At 37.9% G+C, this 15,743-nt stretch overlaps 1 protein-coding gene and 1 long non-coding RNA gene across 5 annotated transcripts in view; one reads left to right on the top strand and one right to left on the bottom strand.

Moving 5' to 3' along the window:
- Positions 1 to 9,258, top strand: part of LOC137620666 (uncharacterized) — a 58,897-nt gene extending 49,639 nt beyond the window's left edge. Inside the window, exon 3 of the long non-coding RNA XR_011040090.1 lies at positions 8,891 to 9,258. This is a non-coding gene — a long non-coding RNA (uncharacterized lncRNA). The remainder of the gene's footprint in view (positions 1 to 8,890) is intronic.
- Positions 9,259 to 13,196: 3,938 nt separating this feature from the next.
- The window catches only part of LOC137620664 (copine-8-like), a 118,423-nt gene continuing 115,876 nt past the window's right edge, over positions 13,197 to 15,743 (bottom strand). For all 4 annotated transcript variants that reach the window (XM_068351004.1, XM_068351002.1, XM_068351005.1 and 1 more), the window contains one exon: positions 13,197 to 14,173. In XM_068351004.1, coding sequence (XP_068207105.1) covers positions 14,152 to 14,173 — 22 coding nt within the window. In that variant the 3' untranslated portion in view covers positions 13,197 to 14,151. The remainder of the gene's footprint in view (positions 14,174 to 15,743) is intronic.

Raw genomic sequence — 15,743 nt, 5'->3', positions numbered from 1 at the left:
GAAGGCTTCGTCTTTCGTCTACTGACCTTCCTCCGAAGTTCCTACTCATTTGTCCTCTTCTGAGAGACTGTCAAGTAGTAGCGTAGACCCTTTTTTTTGTGGTCAACCCCGATCCTCAAGAGATGGCGTTGCTTCCCCTAGCGAAGCAACCCTACCTCTCCCCCCGGGTGAAGCCTTGTATGTCTTGTTTTACACGTATGGTCGTCCTTCGGGCCTCCGGGTCTGCCCTCCAAGGACTCCTTGCTGCAGCTCATCCTCCGGGGTGCAAGTGTGCAGCCGTTGTCGTCGACTAAGAAGGTAGATCCTCTTGCGCTCATTGCGTCGTGGTGTCAGAGGTGTCATCTGTGTCTTCTGCAGACGCCTCTGCCCCTCCAGACTCTCCAGCTGATGCTGCCGACTTAGTTTCCCCCCGTTCATGATCATCCTTCGAGGGGGAAACTAAGTCCTTCGTCGGACTCTCCTGTGAGTGTTTCTTCCCTCTCGGGAGAATTCTCTTATAGAAACTCCTCTTCGGACGACTGCTGCTGATCCAATGGCCCCTAGAGGGCGTCTCCATCGCAGAGCTCGCCCTCCGCTTTGTCTTAAGAGGTCGTCTTTCACCATCGGTGAAAAAGTGCCTCTTCGTCACTTCAGCCTCATCATCGCACCCGGTCCCCGCAGAGGAGTCTCCGCTTCAGTCGTCTCTTGGCTCTCGACCTTCTCCCGATGATGCTGCTGCTATTCCTCGAACTTCGGTCCTGGACTCTTCTGTATATCGTTCGTGATCTCCATCTGTGGATGTTCCCCTTCCAAATGGTACATCCCGGTTCCTGTGCTTCCTACCAGCCGATCTACCATCACCGTTCCTGTCTCCGGTACAGCCTCCATAGGCCCTACCTAAGCGTGCAGCTGCGCGCCAATGCTCTCCAGCTCGTTAGCGCCCTGCAGTATACCAGCGCTCACCAACATCTCGTCAGCGCCAGCCTGCTCCGTCACACTTTACAGAGCGCCCACGCTCTCAAGCTCGCCAGCGCTCTTCAACGCTTCGGCATTCATTAGAACAACAACCTTCACCTTCTCATCCTCAGTGCCTTTCAATGCCCCAGCGATCTCCCGATCGTCAGTGCTCCAGCGTAACCTCCCCATTCTAGAGAGCAACATTTGTTAGCTCGCCAGCGCTCATCAGCCAACCTACGCTTGCCAGCGCAACTTCGCTCGCCAGCACAACTTAGCTCTCCTGCCCGAGCTCGCCACCGCTCACCGAAACCTCAGCACGCTCCTGCGCAACTAAGGTCTCTGGCTCGCCAACGCTTTCTTATACGACAGTGCTTTCCTGAGCACAAGCACAAGTGCACTCTGCGCCAGTGCTCTCCTGCGCACCAGCGCTCTCTGTGCGCCAGTGCTCTCCTGCGCACCCGCGCTCTTTGTGCGCCAGTGCTCTCCTGTGCACCAGCGCTCTCTTGTGCGCCAGTGCTCTCCTGCACACCAGCGCTCTCTGTGCGCCAGTGCTCTCCTGCGCACCAGCGCTCTCCTGTGCGCCACTGCGCAGCAACCTCTGGCTCACCAGTGCTCATCTGCGTTCTAATGAAGCTGCTCTCCGACAACCTCCTGCGCAGCGCCGAACTGCGCGCCCATGCTCTTCTGCGCATTCTAATGGGACTGCACAACACCCTGCTCATGGTCTTACTGCACGCCAACACTCTCCTGCGCATTCTAAAGTAACTGTACAATACCCTGCACACAACACACTCCTGCGCTTCCACGCCCTTCTGCCCATTCTAGAAAAACTGCGCAACGCTGCACAGCACCTTCCTGCGCGCCAACACTCCCCGGCACACCAGCGCTCTCTTGCCCACTCGAGCTCACCAATGCACCAGCGCTCTCTTGCCCACTCGAGCTCACCAATGCACCAGCGCTCGCCAACGTGCCAGCGCCATCGCGCAGTGGCCAGCAACAGGTTCTCCAGGCTAAGGAACATCACATTGACAGGGCACCATCGCCTCATTCCCCTCCCCGCAAACGCCTTTCAGCGCATTCGCCGGGAAAGGGAAACGGCCCTCTACAGAAGAGTTCAGGATTCCGAAACTACCTTCCTCTAAGGCAGACCCATCTACAGTAGAGACTCCTTGTAGGGAACCCTCGGTCCCTTTCCTTTTAGGGGATCTGTCTGACAGTGCGTCAGTCAGTCAGCAGCCATGGGTTCGGGCAGTGGTAGAGGCCTTCAATCCCGCTCTGTCTGGCTGCTCTTTAGAGCATCATACAGCTCCAGCAGACCTGCAAGGAACCATGGTTTCTTCTTCTCCCCTGAAAAGGAAGAGAGGAGTCTCGGACGCGGTCACTTCCCAGAGGGTAAAGCTGACTCCTGTTAGACCATCAAGTCCTGCTGCTCCTGCATCTTCCTCCGGATACTCTCCTACCTCACCTCTGCCGAGGGAGTCGCGTGAGGAAAGGACCTCCTTCCTTGCACCTTCGGAGGAAGTCTGCCCTCACGCGGAGAGTTCCCCACCACCAATGGAAATCTGGAGGGAAACGTCATCTCAGCCTTCGATGCTGGAGTCCTACCTCCTTCCTCGGAAGGAATCCAAGGACTCCAAGACTTTCGAAGTCCTTCTAAGTCTAAAGAGACAGCCGGTCACTCGAGGGATGTCAGTGACCCACCACAAAAAGAGCTCTGGGGATGGAAGAAGGAAACTTCGCTGCAAGTCCGATGTCGGAAGGAGAACAAAAAGAGTTGGAACATGCATTCGGGCAGGTTCTGACTCTCATAAGGATTCTCACTGGATTTACCGACCCAGAGATATCCCCACGAGAGGGCAAAGACACGGTCTTAGACAGTGTCTTTGGCACCCAGAAACCTTCAAAGACCAGTGCAGCCTTGCCCTGGTCTCAGGGGCTGAAGGGTGCCAGGGCTAAGATCGTCCTAAAGCTCTCCAAACATACCTCCTCCCAACGTTTCGGGAGATTCTGGATGAGCCTCGTCCGGCTCTTCCTCTCCATCACTGCTTGGAAGAGTTCACCAAGGGAGTATCTCCAGAGAGAGACTCCTACCGACAGGTCTTTTTCTCTGCAACCGAGATCCTTAACCAGGAGAAGGTCACAAAGTATGCCATGCAGGCTACTTCGTGGCTTGATGACTGGTTAGGAACCTTGGGAATCCTGGTACAGACTGAGGATTTCTCCAAGGAATGTACCAGGATAGCAATGGATACTTTCCTGCTCTCAGGCACTCGCACGATCGAGTTTCCCCCACCAAGTTTCGAACTAGTGGGCGAATACCATCCTGAAACATCGGAACGCGGTGTCTGAGAAATTCCACCAACAAGTCCTAAATGTCGAGATCACTAGGCTCAGATATTTCTCTCTAGAGGGAGTCCATCTATTTGAGCCTAGGGATGTGGAACATGCTGGTGAGAGATGGAGGACGTCCCATCAGGACTCTCTCCTGCATAGGGCTTTGACTTCCAAGCTATATAAACCACCAGCTCCTCAGCAGTCCCATCCAGTCAAGACCATGACGAACAAGACAACAGCAAAGACCACAGTGTCTAAGAAGTCCTTTCCTGCCAAGGACAGGAGGCATCAATTCCTCCAGGGGAGGAAAATATCCTAGAGGGAACGGCCGAGGCCGCAAATGCTAGGATAGGCACTCCCCGTTTGTCCACCGGTAGTGGGATGCATACAAAGTTGCTCGGACAGGTGGAAGCAATTCGGGGCCAAACCCTGGACAATCTCTTGTGATTCGTCTAGGGTATTGCATCTGGTTCATAACATCTCTCTCTCCCCTGACCAGGAATCCAGTGTCAATAGACTCCCTTCGGAAAGAAGTCCAGACCATGTTGAAGAAACCCGCTCTCCAGGAGGTCCTCGACAGGTCCCCAGGCTTCTTCAGTCGACTCTTTCTTGTGAAAAAGGAGTCTGGAGGCTGAAGACTGGAGACCAGTCATCAACCTCTCAGCTCTGAATAAGTTTGTAAAATGAACTCCGTTCAGTATGGAAACGGCAGACGCAGTCAGACAAGTGGTAAGACCACAGGCCTTCAAGTGCACACTGGACCTAAAGGACGCGTACTTCCAGATCGCAATCCATCCGTCTTCAAGGAAGTACTTAGAGATTCAGCCTAGATAACAGGATGCCTGAAAACCTTAAATCAATCAATCAATCAGCCTAGGTAACAGGAAATACCAGTTCAAGGTGCTGTGCTTTGGTCTTTCCACAGCATCTCAAGTCTTCACCAGTGTTTGCCCTAGTGTCATCTTGGGCACACGGGATTGGCATCCGTCACATTAGTTATCTGGATGACAGGCTAATCCTAGAAGACTCGGTGTCAACCCTTCTTCAACATCGAGACAAACTTATGAGGCTTTGCCAAGATCTGGGTATCATGGTTAAACCTCGAGAATTCCTCCCTGCTTCCTACGCAGAGATTGGTCATAAGACCCTTTCTCAGAGGAGAAGAACTTCCTGCTCAGACGTGGTTACGTCTCCTCACTCTCCTTTCATCACTGGCCCGTCTAGTTCCCAACCGTCGCCTCAGTATGAGAGCTCTCCAGTGGCAACGCAAGTCCCCAAACATTCGGATCCCCATGGGATTAGCAGAACAGACAGACCTCGAATGGAGGGTGGCAGATGAGAACCTACGAAAGGGAGTGGATTGTCTTGTCCTCCCCCTGGATTTGATGCTGTTCTCAGACACGTCAAAAAAAGGGTGGGGGTCTCACGTGCTGCACCACACGACCTCACGCCTCTAGTCAGTCAGAAGAGTACCTTCACATAAACCTCTCCTCGAGATGAAGGCCGTCTTTCTGGCGCTTCAACAGTTCCAGGCGGGCCACTCAGTGGTGGTGATGAGCGACAACACCACAGTAGTGGCTTACATCAATAAGCAAGGGGGTACTTTTTCGCAGCCCTTAACCCATCTAGCAGTAAGAGATACCGAGGTGGGCCGAGATTCACTCGATATGCTATAGAGATACCGAGGTGGGCCGAGATTCACGCTATACCACTATCGGCACTTCATTCCGGGCAAGAGGAATGTGCTCGCCAACAACCTAAGCAGAACGTCCTGACTTTGTGAGGTTCTCTGACTGTGGATCTTTTCTCAACGGCCCTAAACTTCAAGCTCCCGTCATACTGCTCCCCAGTCCCAGATCCCAAGGCTCTATGGCAAGATGCATTCCAACAACGGTGGGACGTCGACGTTTATGCCTTTCCCCTGTTCTGTCTGATGAGGAGGGTACTCCCCTTCAATTTTGCCACTCTTCCCCCTCAGAGTGAAAACTCTATTCGAGGTGAAGATTTCCTTGTCGTATCAAGAAATACGTCCCCTGATATTATGCGATATCCTTAAGAAAAATTTTAAGGATACTCGTGCCAGGAGTTAGAATTCTGGAGACCTATGGTCAATTTTCTGGGAGTATCACTGTAGCCAAAAATCCCTTAGAAAGCTGCCAATAGGAAGCTTCCATCAGGACGACATGGCCATCTCACCCAAAAAATAGATTTTTCGCTTTGCTTCAAAATCCGTTTAATCATTAATTACTAATAAATATATCAGAATCATTCAATCAAGTTCACCATTATAATTTCCTGCCCTCCTTCTTTTACTTGACACTAAACACTGCCATTTCTGTGGACTTTTAATTACTGGTAATTACTAATCAATAAAAGAAAAATGGAAATCAGTGATCAATAACTACTGGAGACTTGTTTACAGTTCTTGGATTTTTATAGTTTTTCCATCTTTAATTAATTACCAATTTGTAAGATAGAATTTTAGAGAAAAATCTCAAAGGATCAATAGATACTGACCCATAGAATGCACCTACCCAGTTTCTTGAAGATCGGTTTGTTAATAACAGTGAAGAAGAGAAATAAATGTGTGTACACATCAATTGCAAGAACATGAGAAGAGAGTTGACAGGCCTTTAACAAAGTATGAAAAAGATCGTACAGCAGGTGTAAAAAATAAGACCTAGTAGCATTCCATTGATACCAAATAGCATGAAGTAAATAATGATTTGACTCTGTCAGGCAAGTAGGTGGCTTGCTCTCCCCTACCTACTGTAACTGCCTTGTTAACAATTTAATCACTGTTCCAGATGCCGTTGAAGTATCTCCACTTTAAAGGACTTGGTGTATTCATGTAGGAATAAATGCAAGTTATTGTATTTGAAGGAATAATCCATTTATTTTAGGCGAGTATCAAAATAATTTCTGTGATTGTTCTTAAAATTGGTTTATATCATATATAGTGCTCTTGTAACTTAAGTTTAAAGAGAGGTCAGCAGTAAAGTTTTGTAAAAGACGAAGGTTTTATATAGTGTTTATCACCTTGGTTCACATCTTGTTAAGTGTGTATTGATTATTTTGAACTGATCATGAATGAAACTAAATTAGTATTCTTGTAAATTTGATGTTTTTTTTTTTTTTGGGGGGGGGGGGGGGTGATGAGATCTTAAGTTTTTGTAAGGATACACTGAGATTACCATTCATTAACCCCCCCCCCCCACCTCATAGTCCTATAACATATTTTACATATCACTATGGCAATACAAAAAAAAAATATTTTTACAGGTTTAAAACTTTTTATTTATCTGGAAATAATGTTAATGGAATGCTATAATACTCGTAAAAGAAACTGTGAAATGGAATCATGTCTAACAAATAAGTAAAATATCACATTTTTCAATTAATGTACATTTTTCCTAATTATACAAACCAGAGTCCTTTAACATGAGTATACTGTAGCTTTGTTGAAGTCAATTCCATTAACCTGTTAAGCATCACCCACATGATACTTTTACTGTGATCTACTTTGGACTGCCTTCAGCATGATGATATTGTACAATACTTTTATGACCTTAAACACATGTATCAAGCTGTTACCCCCATGATAATAGTTACTCGGTAAAGTTTAGTAACATCATTTGATAATAACACTCAAGCACCTGAGTTGTAAATGTCAAGTAATTGATGTCCTGAAAACATTTAGTCGGACGTTTCAAACTGAAAGGCTGACATTTTTTATGTATACGTAAAGTAATTTTCATAATAATTCAACCTTTGCATTTTTTATAGAAGAGTGAATGAGTATGTGTTTGTTTTTACAGCAAAAAAATAAAAAAATAGATATATATATTCAGCCCTTATAAATGGGGTGACAGTACAATAGGGATCATTCAGGGGTGGGGGTAGCACTTCAACAGGTGAGAGAGAGAGATATCCAGCCCTTATAAATGGGATGATGGTACGATAGGGATCATTCGGGGGTGGTGGGGAGCACTTAACAGGTTAAAGGATGATGGTGTGTATTACTAAGAACAAAATACTGTACACAGTACTTCTAAATTGTTAACTTTTGGATACAAAATTCAAATGTAAATCAAACACATTTAGTTTTACTTCAACATTCAGTTATATAACAAAAAGGGCAAATTTTCACACTTTTCATGGAGATAAGGGTAAATATCTTTTCATAAAAAATATACAAAATGCCTAACCATATGGAAATAGTTATGAAGAAAAAGGTATAATAGTAAAAAAAAGGCTATTTCTTTCTATTGCTGTAAATCAACACTAACCAGTTAAATTAACCTATTCTCAATCCTCCATTTTAGCTGCAGGAAATATACTCTGTACACTGAAAGATTATATCTTTTCACTACATGAAACAATCAATGGATTTCATTGCTTAAAATCTAGTAAAACATCTTCAATTACTTGTAACAATGATCAACATTAAAACAATTAAATATTATCAGTCACTTTAGAGTTTCATATTAAAAGAATATGTTATGGATATAACAAAAGATCATTCATAGAAGGCAGACATTGGAGACTTTCACAGGCTTTGAAATGGGAACCTTTTTCATGCAAGCAAGCAACTCTTGAAAAGGAAGAGCACACTCTAGATGTAGATATTTCAAGACATTAAGAAAGGTTCACTATTGTAAGCAATTTCCAAAGCCAAGATTTTCACCATATTCTTTGTTATACATATGGAATGATTAATTATTTAGTCTATTAACCACACCAACAAGCCAAAATAGATTAGTCAACTAGATAATTAAATTATATATAACACGACCACAGTTAATAATTAAAGTTCTCCAGAGGGGTGGTTAATAGGGTTTAATGTATCATAAAAAAAAAAAAAAAAAAAAAAACATAACATAAAATCCAAGTAAAAAAGTATGTCAACATAATCTCCTGAGAAAATTCCTCTTAGCACCAGACTATTGAAGAAGGCCTATACTCTTATTTAGAAACATTTGTACTGTAGTTCAGATATAAAAAAACTTTCTTTTATGGACAGGGTAAAAGGAAATTTCTAAAATGGACTACAGTATACTGTATCAGAACTTATACTGTATAGGCAGGTAATAAAGACTACAAAATGTCTTCATCACTTAAGGTAAACACCTCATGGTTTAAAATATGAAGAATCAAGTTCTAGATGTATTCAGCTCTATCTAAAGATATTCTCCAATGTGCATTACATAAATAAAAGTGCAACAGTAAAGGTTAGTGCAATGTGGAACAAATGCATAGTCGTCTTTTTGCAGATCCCAACCTTTCAATCCTAAAGTACAACATAATATCCTATATACGTTTCAACAAACCTTATTCTTCCATAGAAAGTTAATTTTATAGTTTTACATGTACCATTAATCAAGAAATTTCTTGAGAATGCTTAAAACTTTTATATAAATCATAATACAACCTATACCACTGATTCATTATCCAATAAAATAAACCTTTATGATTTAAGTTTTAAAAATATGATAATATAAATTTCAAGTATGTTAAAAAGAGAGATGCTCTTTTTGCATAGTTCATACACCTATACATATACAGTACTGTATAACTTTTATATCTATTTCTATCAAAATACCTATCTATCTATCCTCAGATGAATCCCCTGGGAGTGACCCCTTCGTCTGGAGTGTGATTGGGTAATTTTGTTGTCTTCTGGAGCCTCCGTTTTCATTTTTCCTATTTAGTTGATTATCAAATTATTTCATTGTAAATTTCATATCTAAATTTCCTAAGAAATATTTGGATTTGTAATTAACTTAACTTTATGCTACCCTTTTAATTGAAGAATATAACCAAGTAGCTTTTGCATCTCTGCATTAGGATGACTGTTCTTCAAGGTATGATGGTGTTACTGTTATTTCAAATTTTGAGTACATTTAAATTCCCCTAATCAAATACTGTACTGTATGTAATTGCAATATGTATGTATTATGGTCTTAACTAATACAGCTATTATTCATCTTTGTCATATTATTAAAAATAACTAACCTAATGTGAAAATTTTATAACTACTGTTACTTGAAACATTGTATATTTTGGTATGGATAAGTGACAAGACTCTGATGGTCACTACAAGAATTATTTGTTGATAGGTACTTAAATACACATAGTTCAGAACTACCACATAACTCAGGAATACTATAATATGCTGTAAATTTTACAAATATTTTTGTATGAAAAGTACTTAACACTGTCGTTTAATTGAACCCTTAAGTCTATTACATGCCAGCCTTGTGAATTAGAGAATAGTGATGACTAACTCGCACAGACATCTTGATTTTAGCAGGCAACACATAATGTAGAATGTCTTAAATAAATGAGATAAGTTTGCAGTCTAAATAAATATTAACCAAAACATGATTGATTAGTGAAGATGAATAATATTGCTGAATAGTTGAATAATACATACCGTATATACTCGTGTAACAGCCGATCTCGTGTATTGTGCGACCCCCAATTTTTCACCCATAAAATATTTTATTATATATCTCGTATCATGCAAGTTACTTTGAGAAACCAAATTACAACAGACTAACCTTTTTTACTCAATTTCTTTATCCCATCTTCTACTTCACTGGGTTAGAAAATTAAAAGGACAAAACCATCGATAATAAATATATAATCATTGCGTAAACGCATATAGCCACAAAAAGTTATTTTATTATGATCAATCCAATCAGATAGCCGTTGTTTTGCTTGCATATTGGTTATCGTACGATAGGTAAACAAAGTAGCATAAGACTGACATTATACACTTATTCAATATGGAGAAAAGATCAAGAAAATAGAGTATACTGCCAAATATAAACTAACAAGTTGTAAATATTCATATCCGCTATTCTCTTTTGAGTCGGGGAAATAAAGCAGTGTCCGAAACTGAAGGAAACAAAAGGGAACTTAAGTGGAAACCTATGAATTTCCAAATCGTGTAATGAAATGCAAATGCTGAATTTCGAAGATAAAGTTATAAAGTGTCTGAAAACAGAGAATATAGTTCTGTTATAACATGATAAATATAATTTCCTAAGCTTTACAATCAAGCACCACACAGCTATAAAAGAAAAAAAAAAATTGTGCATTGGCAACATGAATGAAACTCCAGTTAACTTCAATATGCGATTGAACGCAACAGTATATAAACTATGAGAGAAATATTTCAAATAAAACTATTTAAATTAGTTTGCCAATAGAAAATGATAGATCAAGTAATAATTCTTTCTTTCAGGAAATATGAAATCCTTCGGTAAATTGCCTTAAGGTAGCTGATTTGCAAAGCTTAGAGGCGTGTCGATTAACTTAAAAATGTCTACAATGGAAAAGATTATAATTCGCTAAAGTTTTATTTATAAAAACGATACTAAAATATGAATATTACATGCATTATTATTGGAAACAGTTAAGTAGAACACCAGTTTAATTAAAATCTGGTTTATTTCAAATATAGCTGTATTTTTTGCCACAGTAAATGGATATAGTTTGAACAACAATGTAGCCTAGTCCAAGAGGGCATATGTGAATTGTATATCAAGTATATGATGCAACCCCTTGAATTTAGCTTCAAAACTTGCATGTTACGCGACTATATACGGTACTATAAAATTTTGGATAGATTTTCAAAGTAATGGGATAATGTGTCATTAGATGATGAGGAAAGCTGCTGCTCTATCTATATCTTTCCAAATGTCTTTCTTTCATATCAGGGATCCATATTTAATCCTTTTTTTCTATATATATATATATATATATATATATATATATATATATATATATATATATATATATATGCAGGTACTGTATTACATAACTGCTGTACATTTTCATTTTTCATTCACAAAGGTTAAATTTCCCCCACAATACAAGTGCAGTAAATTTTCATTTTGCATGCACAAGTAATACATTTCCCCAACTATACAACTATCCTAAAAACACCCAACATTAACTGAAGATTGTGAAAGTAAGTTTTGAAATGATCCTATTTCTTATTCTCCATATACAAGTACCATGTCAAAATTGTTACAAAAGCTACAGTAAATATACACTGTACTTTGAAGCCTCATATAAAACACCAGAGAGAGCAAGGCATTATTTTCTACATTTATACAATATACTATTTGCATTTGTGCAGAAATTTTCTAGTATCTCCATAGGAGGCAAGCATACTTCAAAACAGAAAAATTACACTTACAATCAACAAAAGGTATTTAAAAATTTTTACTAGGCCAATAAAGCCCCAAATACAAAAATTTACAAATAATCTACTCTATTCATTCTTCCTACTAAATATTTTCAATAAGCACTATTATTAATATACCTTCAATATTTTAAGTAAGGATGGAACGATGGTTATAGCCCTTGGGATTGGCCGTAGGTATTGTATTGAATAATTTTGGGCAATACTATCAGCAAACTATCTGGGGGACATACCTTGAGTTGGATATGCATCATACCAGACTTGCAAAGACTTTTATATTAACATTATGATCAAACAAGTAAATGAGAATCAATAATGTAAACAGAGTGTAAGATAAGTATTTAGAATTAAAAACCTGATGAAGTGAGTTTAAATCAAAAGTATTTAAAATATAAAAGGATGCAAGAATACATCACTTTAAACCTATCACAATAATGATAGTAAACAGGTCATCATATAGTCATTGTACAATAATTAACTACCACTGCTAGTACAAAAAAAAAGATCAAACCATATGAATCTCACACTTAACATCAACCACCAAGTTTTGTGGCGCATAAAAAAAAAACTTTTATCTTTTAACATGAATATGAACAGCAATAAATATCAAGCACTGAAATGACATATATCTCGATTATAATGGTATTTTCCAAATGAAATATCTGATCTGCTTACAGAATAAGATAAATTTCAGACAAGTTTTATACCAAAATTAATGAAATCTCCAATCTATGAAAACTGACACAGGAAAAAAGAAACATCAGGGTAATCCTTGTCAAGTAATAGAAAATAATCTGAAATGTACCACATGTAAAATCACTGCAAATAAAGAGCACTACATTGTTCCCCTTACGACTGTAATATTACTTATATCTAGTTCAGTTAAGGAACCAAGCTTTCTTGCTGCATAAATTCTTTCTATAAATCTGTAATCAAATGTCATTCCAACATTATCAAATAAAATACAGCACTAAAAAACTCATGGTATAGGTAAGGGAATTTTTTTCTTTGAAACAACATAAAACAATCTCTACTTCTCTACTTTTATAGTACTAGCAGCTGATAACCCTAAATATTTATACAGAAACTATACTGTCAATGCCAAATTCCTTATTGAGACTGCATTAGATTCAATGGTTTAAGGTTTTACCGAGTATGGCATATGGACCAGCTGAAAAACATAGTCACATGATTAAATGAAAAATTATTTTTAAAAGATACAATACCAAGGTTTTGGGAAACCAAAATATTACAGTCTTTATAAAAATATGTGCTTTGAACACTGTATGCTCCTCTTAATCAAGTCAGACAACTAAAGGTTAAAATTAATAGGTTTCTATAACCTTGGAGTTCAAAATCCACTTTCTCTCAGAATTTTAAATTGTTAAAATAGATGGCTGTATTAAATAAATTACTTTTCTGGTAAAAGCCACTTTTAGAATATTTACTGTATTAAATTCATAGATTTTAATTATATATATATATATATATATATATATATATATATATATATATATATATATATATATATATATATATATCTCTATCTCTATCTCTATCTCTATCTCTATCTCTATCTCTATCTCTATCTCTATATCTATATATATATATATATATATATATATATATATATATATATATATATATATATATATATATATATATATATATATATATATATATATATATATATATATATATATATATATTCAAAATAAAAGGGCCCAATTCTACTGCATATCAGTAATTTACAGTGGACATAAGTCTATCAAAATAAAATTGTGTATCCTTTTACTGTACATTAGTGGTTTACTGATTGGGAAGATTTACATTCTAATAAGAAGATATTAGAATATTCATTATTTTTCATGTTATTAGCTATAATATTTGAATATTAGGAAAATACCTATACTACAAATGCACAGTACAAAAATTGATTTGCAAATTTTTTTTTTTTTTTTTTTTTTTTCAAATTAACTACGTAGACTTCCGAGTTATGAGTACATCTCAAAATTTTTACCTGTCATATTCAAGCATTAAAAATCTATTCTAAAAGCTATTTCCATGACAAACAAAAAATCTGAAACATTTTCTAAGCCAAAATATTGTGATTTAAAAAGACCACAATACTGTATTGTATTAAAACTACGACAAATTTCGAAGTAGCTGAAACTATAAGTGGGTACATAAAAGAACAAGAAAATCAACTTGAAAGGAAACAATTCCTGTGAGATTCTTAATTTTATAATTTGTAAAAAAATCTTGTCATTGTAATACTTCTGAAATATTTAACCTTTAAAGAACAACACATTTGAGAATAGATTCTGCCAAGAAAGATTATTTAATTATACATCTCTTAGTAAATTCAGTAATAAAGTTTTCATAAAAACTGACATTTCAATTCAACTTCTGACAAAACCAGTCACAAAACTAAATACATTCATGATTTGCAAAATGCAATGCCAAAGAAAAGGCATAAAATAGGTCACATTAAAAAGCTGATAAAATCACACGTGAGTTACTACATTAGAGTAAACTGCAAAATTAACTTGAACTAACACCCTTACTTCACCGAATGAATGCTGCGCATGTATGATGTTAGTTGTGCAGGGATCTCGCGAAGAACACCTTGACTCAAGCTAGCTCTGGCAACTTCTTGATTTTCATTGAGGTACGACAGCATGTCTGAAAAAAAAATTCTTTTTTTGCTTAGAAGTTACTTTTGTATGGTACATAAAATATTTCATGACTCACAATTTCCTTCAATCAGACTGTATATGGTTAAATGTGAAATTTAAATGACAAAGTATAAATTATGTTGATGTTTATCATCACCAATATAAAGGATTCATGATACAAATGGTACAAATGGAATTATAAGAAGGTACAGAATAGATTTTTTTTTTATATAAAACCATATAAATGCAAATTTTCTTTATGAAAACTCAGAAAAATTCCAGGGTGTATCATGCTTATGGATATTTTGATAGGTATTTGGTTTTTAAGAAAAATTAATAAAATTAATACAGTATACACTACTAAATCTATGAAATTTGGGCAATATTATTATTATCATTATTATTTGCTAAGCTGCAACCCTAGTAAGAAAAACTAGATGCTATAAGCCCAAGGTGTCCAACAGGGAAAATAGCCCAGTGAGGAAAGGAAATAAGGCAACTACAGAAGTAATTAATAATTAAAAGAAATATATTTCAAGAACAGTAACAACATGAAAATAAATCTTTCATATATAAACTATAAAAACTTTAAAATGCAAGAAGAAGAGAAATAAGATAGAATAGTGTTATTAAGTGTACCCTCCAGAAAGTAAACTCTACCCCAAGACAGTGAAAGACCAGGTTACATAAGCTATGGCACTATACAAGACTAGAGAACAATGGTTTGATTTTGGAGTGTCCTCCTAGAAGAGCTGCTTACCATAGCTAAAGAGTCTCTTCTATCCTTACGAAGAGGACAGTAGCCACTGAACAATTACAGTGCAGTAGTTAACCCCTTGAGTGAGGAAGATTTGTTTGGTAATCTCAGTGTTGTCAGGTGTATGAGGACAGAGAAGACTTTGTAAAGAATAGGCCAGACTATTCGGTGTATGTGTAGGCAAAAGGAAAATGAGCTGTAACCAGAGAAAACGATCCAATGTAGTAATGTCTGGCCAGTCAAAGGACCCAATAACTCTCTAGCAGAAGTATTTCAATGGGTGGCTGGTGCCCTGGCCAACTTAGTACCTACAACGCTGGTCCAAAGCTGTGGCCTGGGTAATGCCTGCAGTTGCACTATGAAATAAAAGTGGTATAAGGCTAAAAATATGGTGCCAGAGATGAGACTTTTTAGTAATAACTACATGGTTTACACCGAGATACTACTAACCTGCAAGGGCACATGCCTATAAAATCTATGAATTTAAAAATATGTAAAATTCTAAAGTGCTAAACCCTTTACAGATTTACTCTAAAAAGTCTATGTACTGTACCTATATTTTCATGTTCTGTGCATTTATTAGTGCAATATGTGATTAAGACTACTGTGTTATGACTTCATATCATGCCAATAAATGATCGTAATGCTATGACAATTTAAACATAAAATCAAAATATTTTCATATCCATTTCATTTGTTATTTATTGTACAAAATAAGAAATTTTACTAGTCATTTGTATTTTTCTACCTATACAAACCAGTCCCTTAAAATATGGAATGTCATCAGCAAAGCTGAAATGGGCTTAGATAATTAAAAAAA

This window comes from Palaemon carinicauda, chromosome 27 (genome assembly GCF_036898095.1).
Source record: "Palaemon carinicauda isolate YSFRI2023 chromosome 27, ASM3689809v2, whole genome shotgun sequence".
NCBI classification, from domain to species: Eukaryota; Metazoa; Arthropoda; class Malacostraca; order Decapoda; family Palaemonidae; genus Palaemon; species Palaemon carinicauda.
Note: the sequence above shows the minus strand (reverse complement) of the source record. Positions and strands in the feature narration are given on the sequence as shown.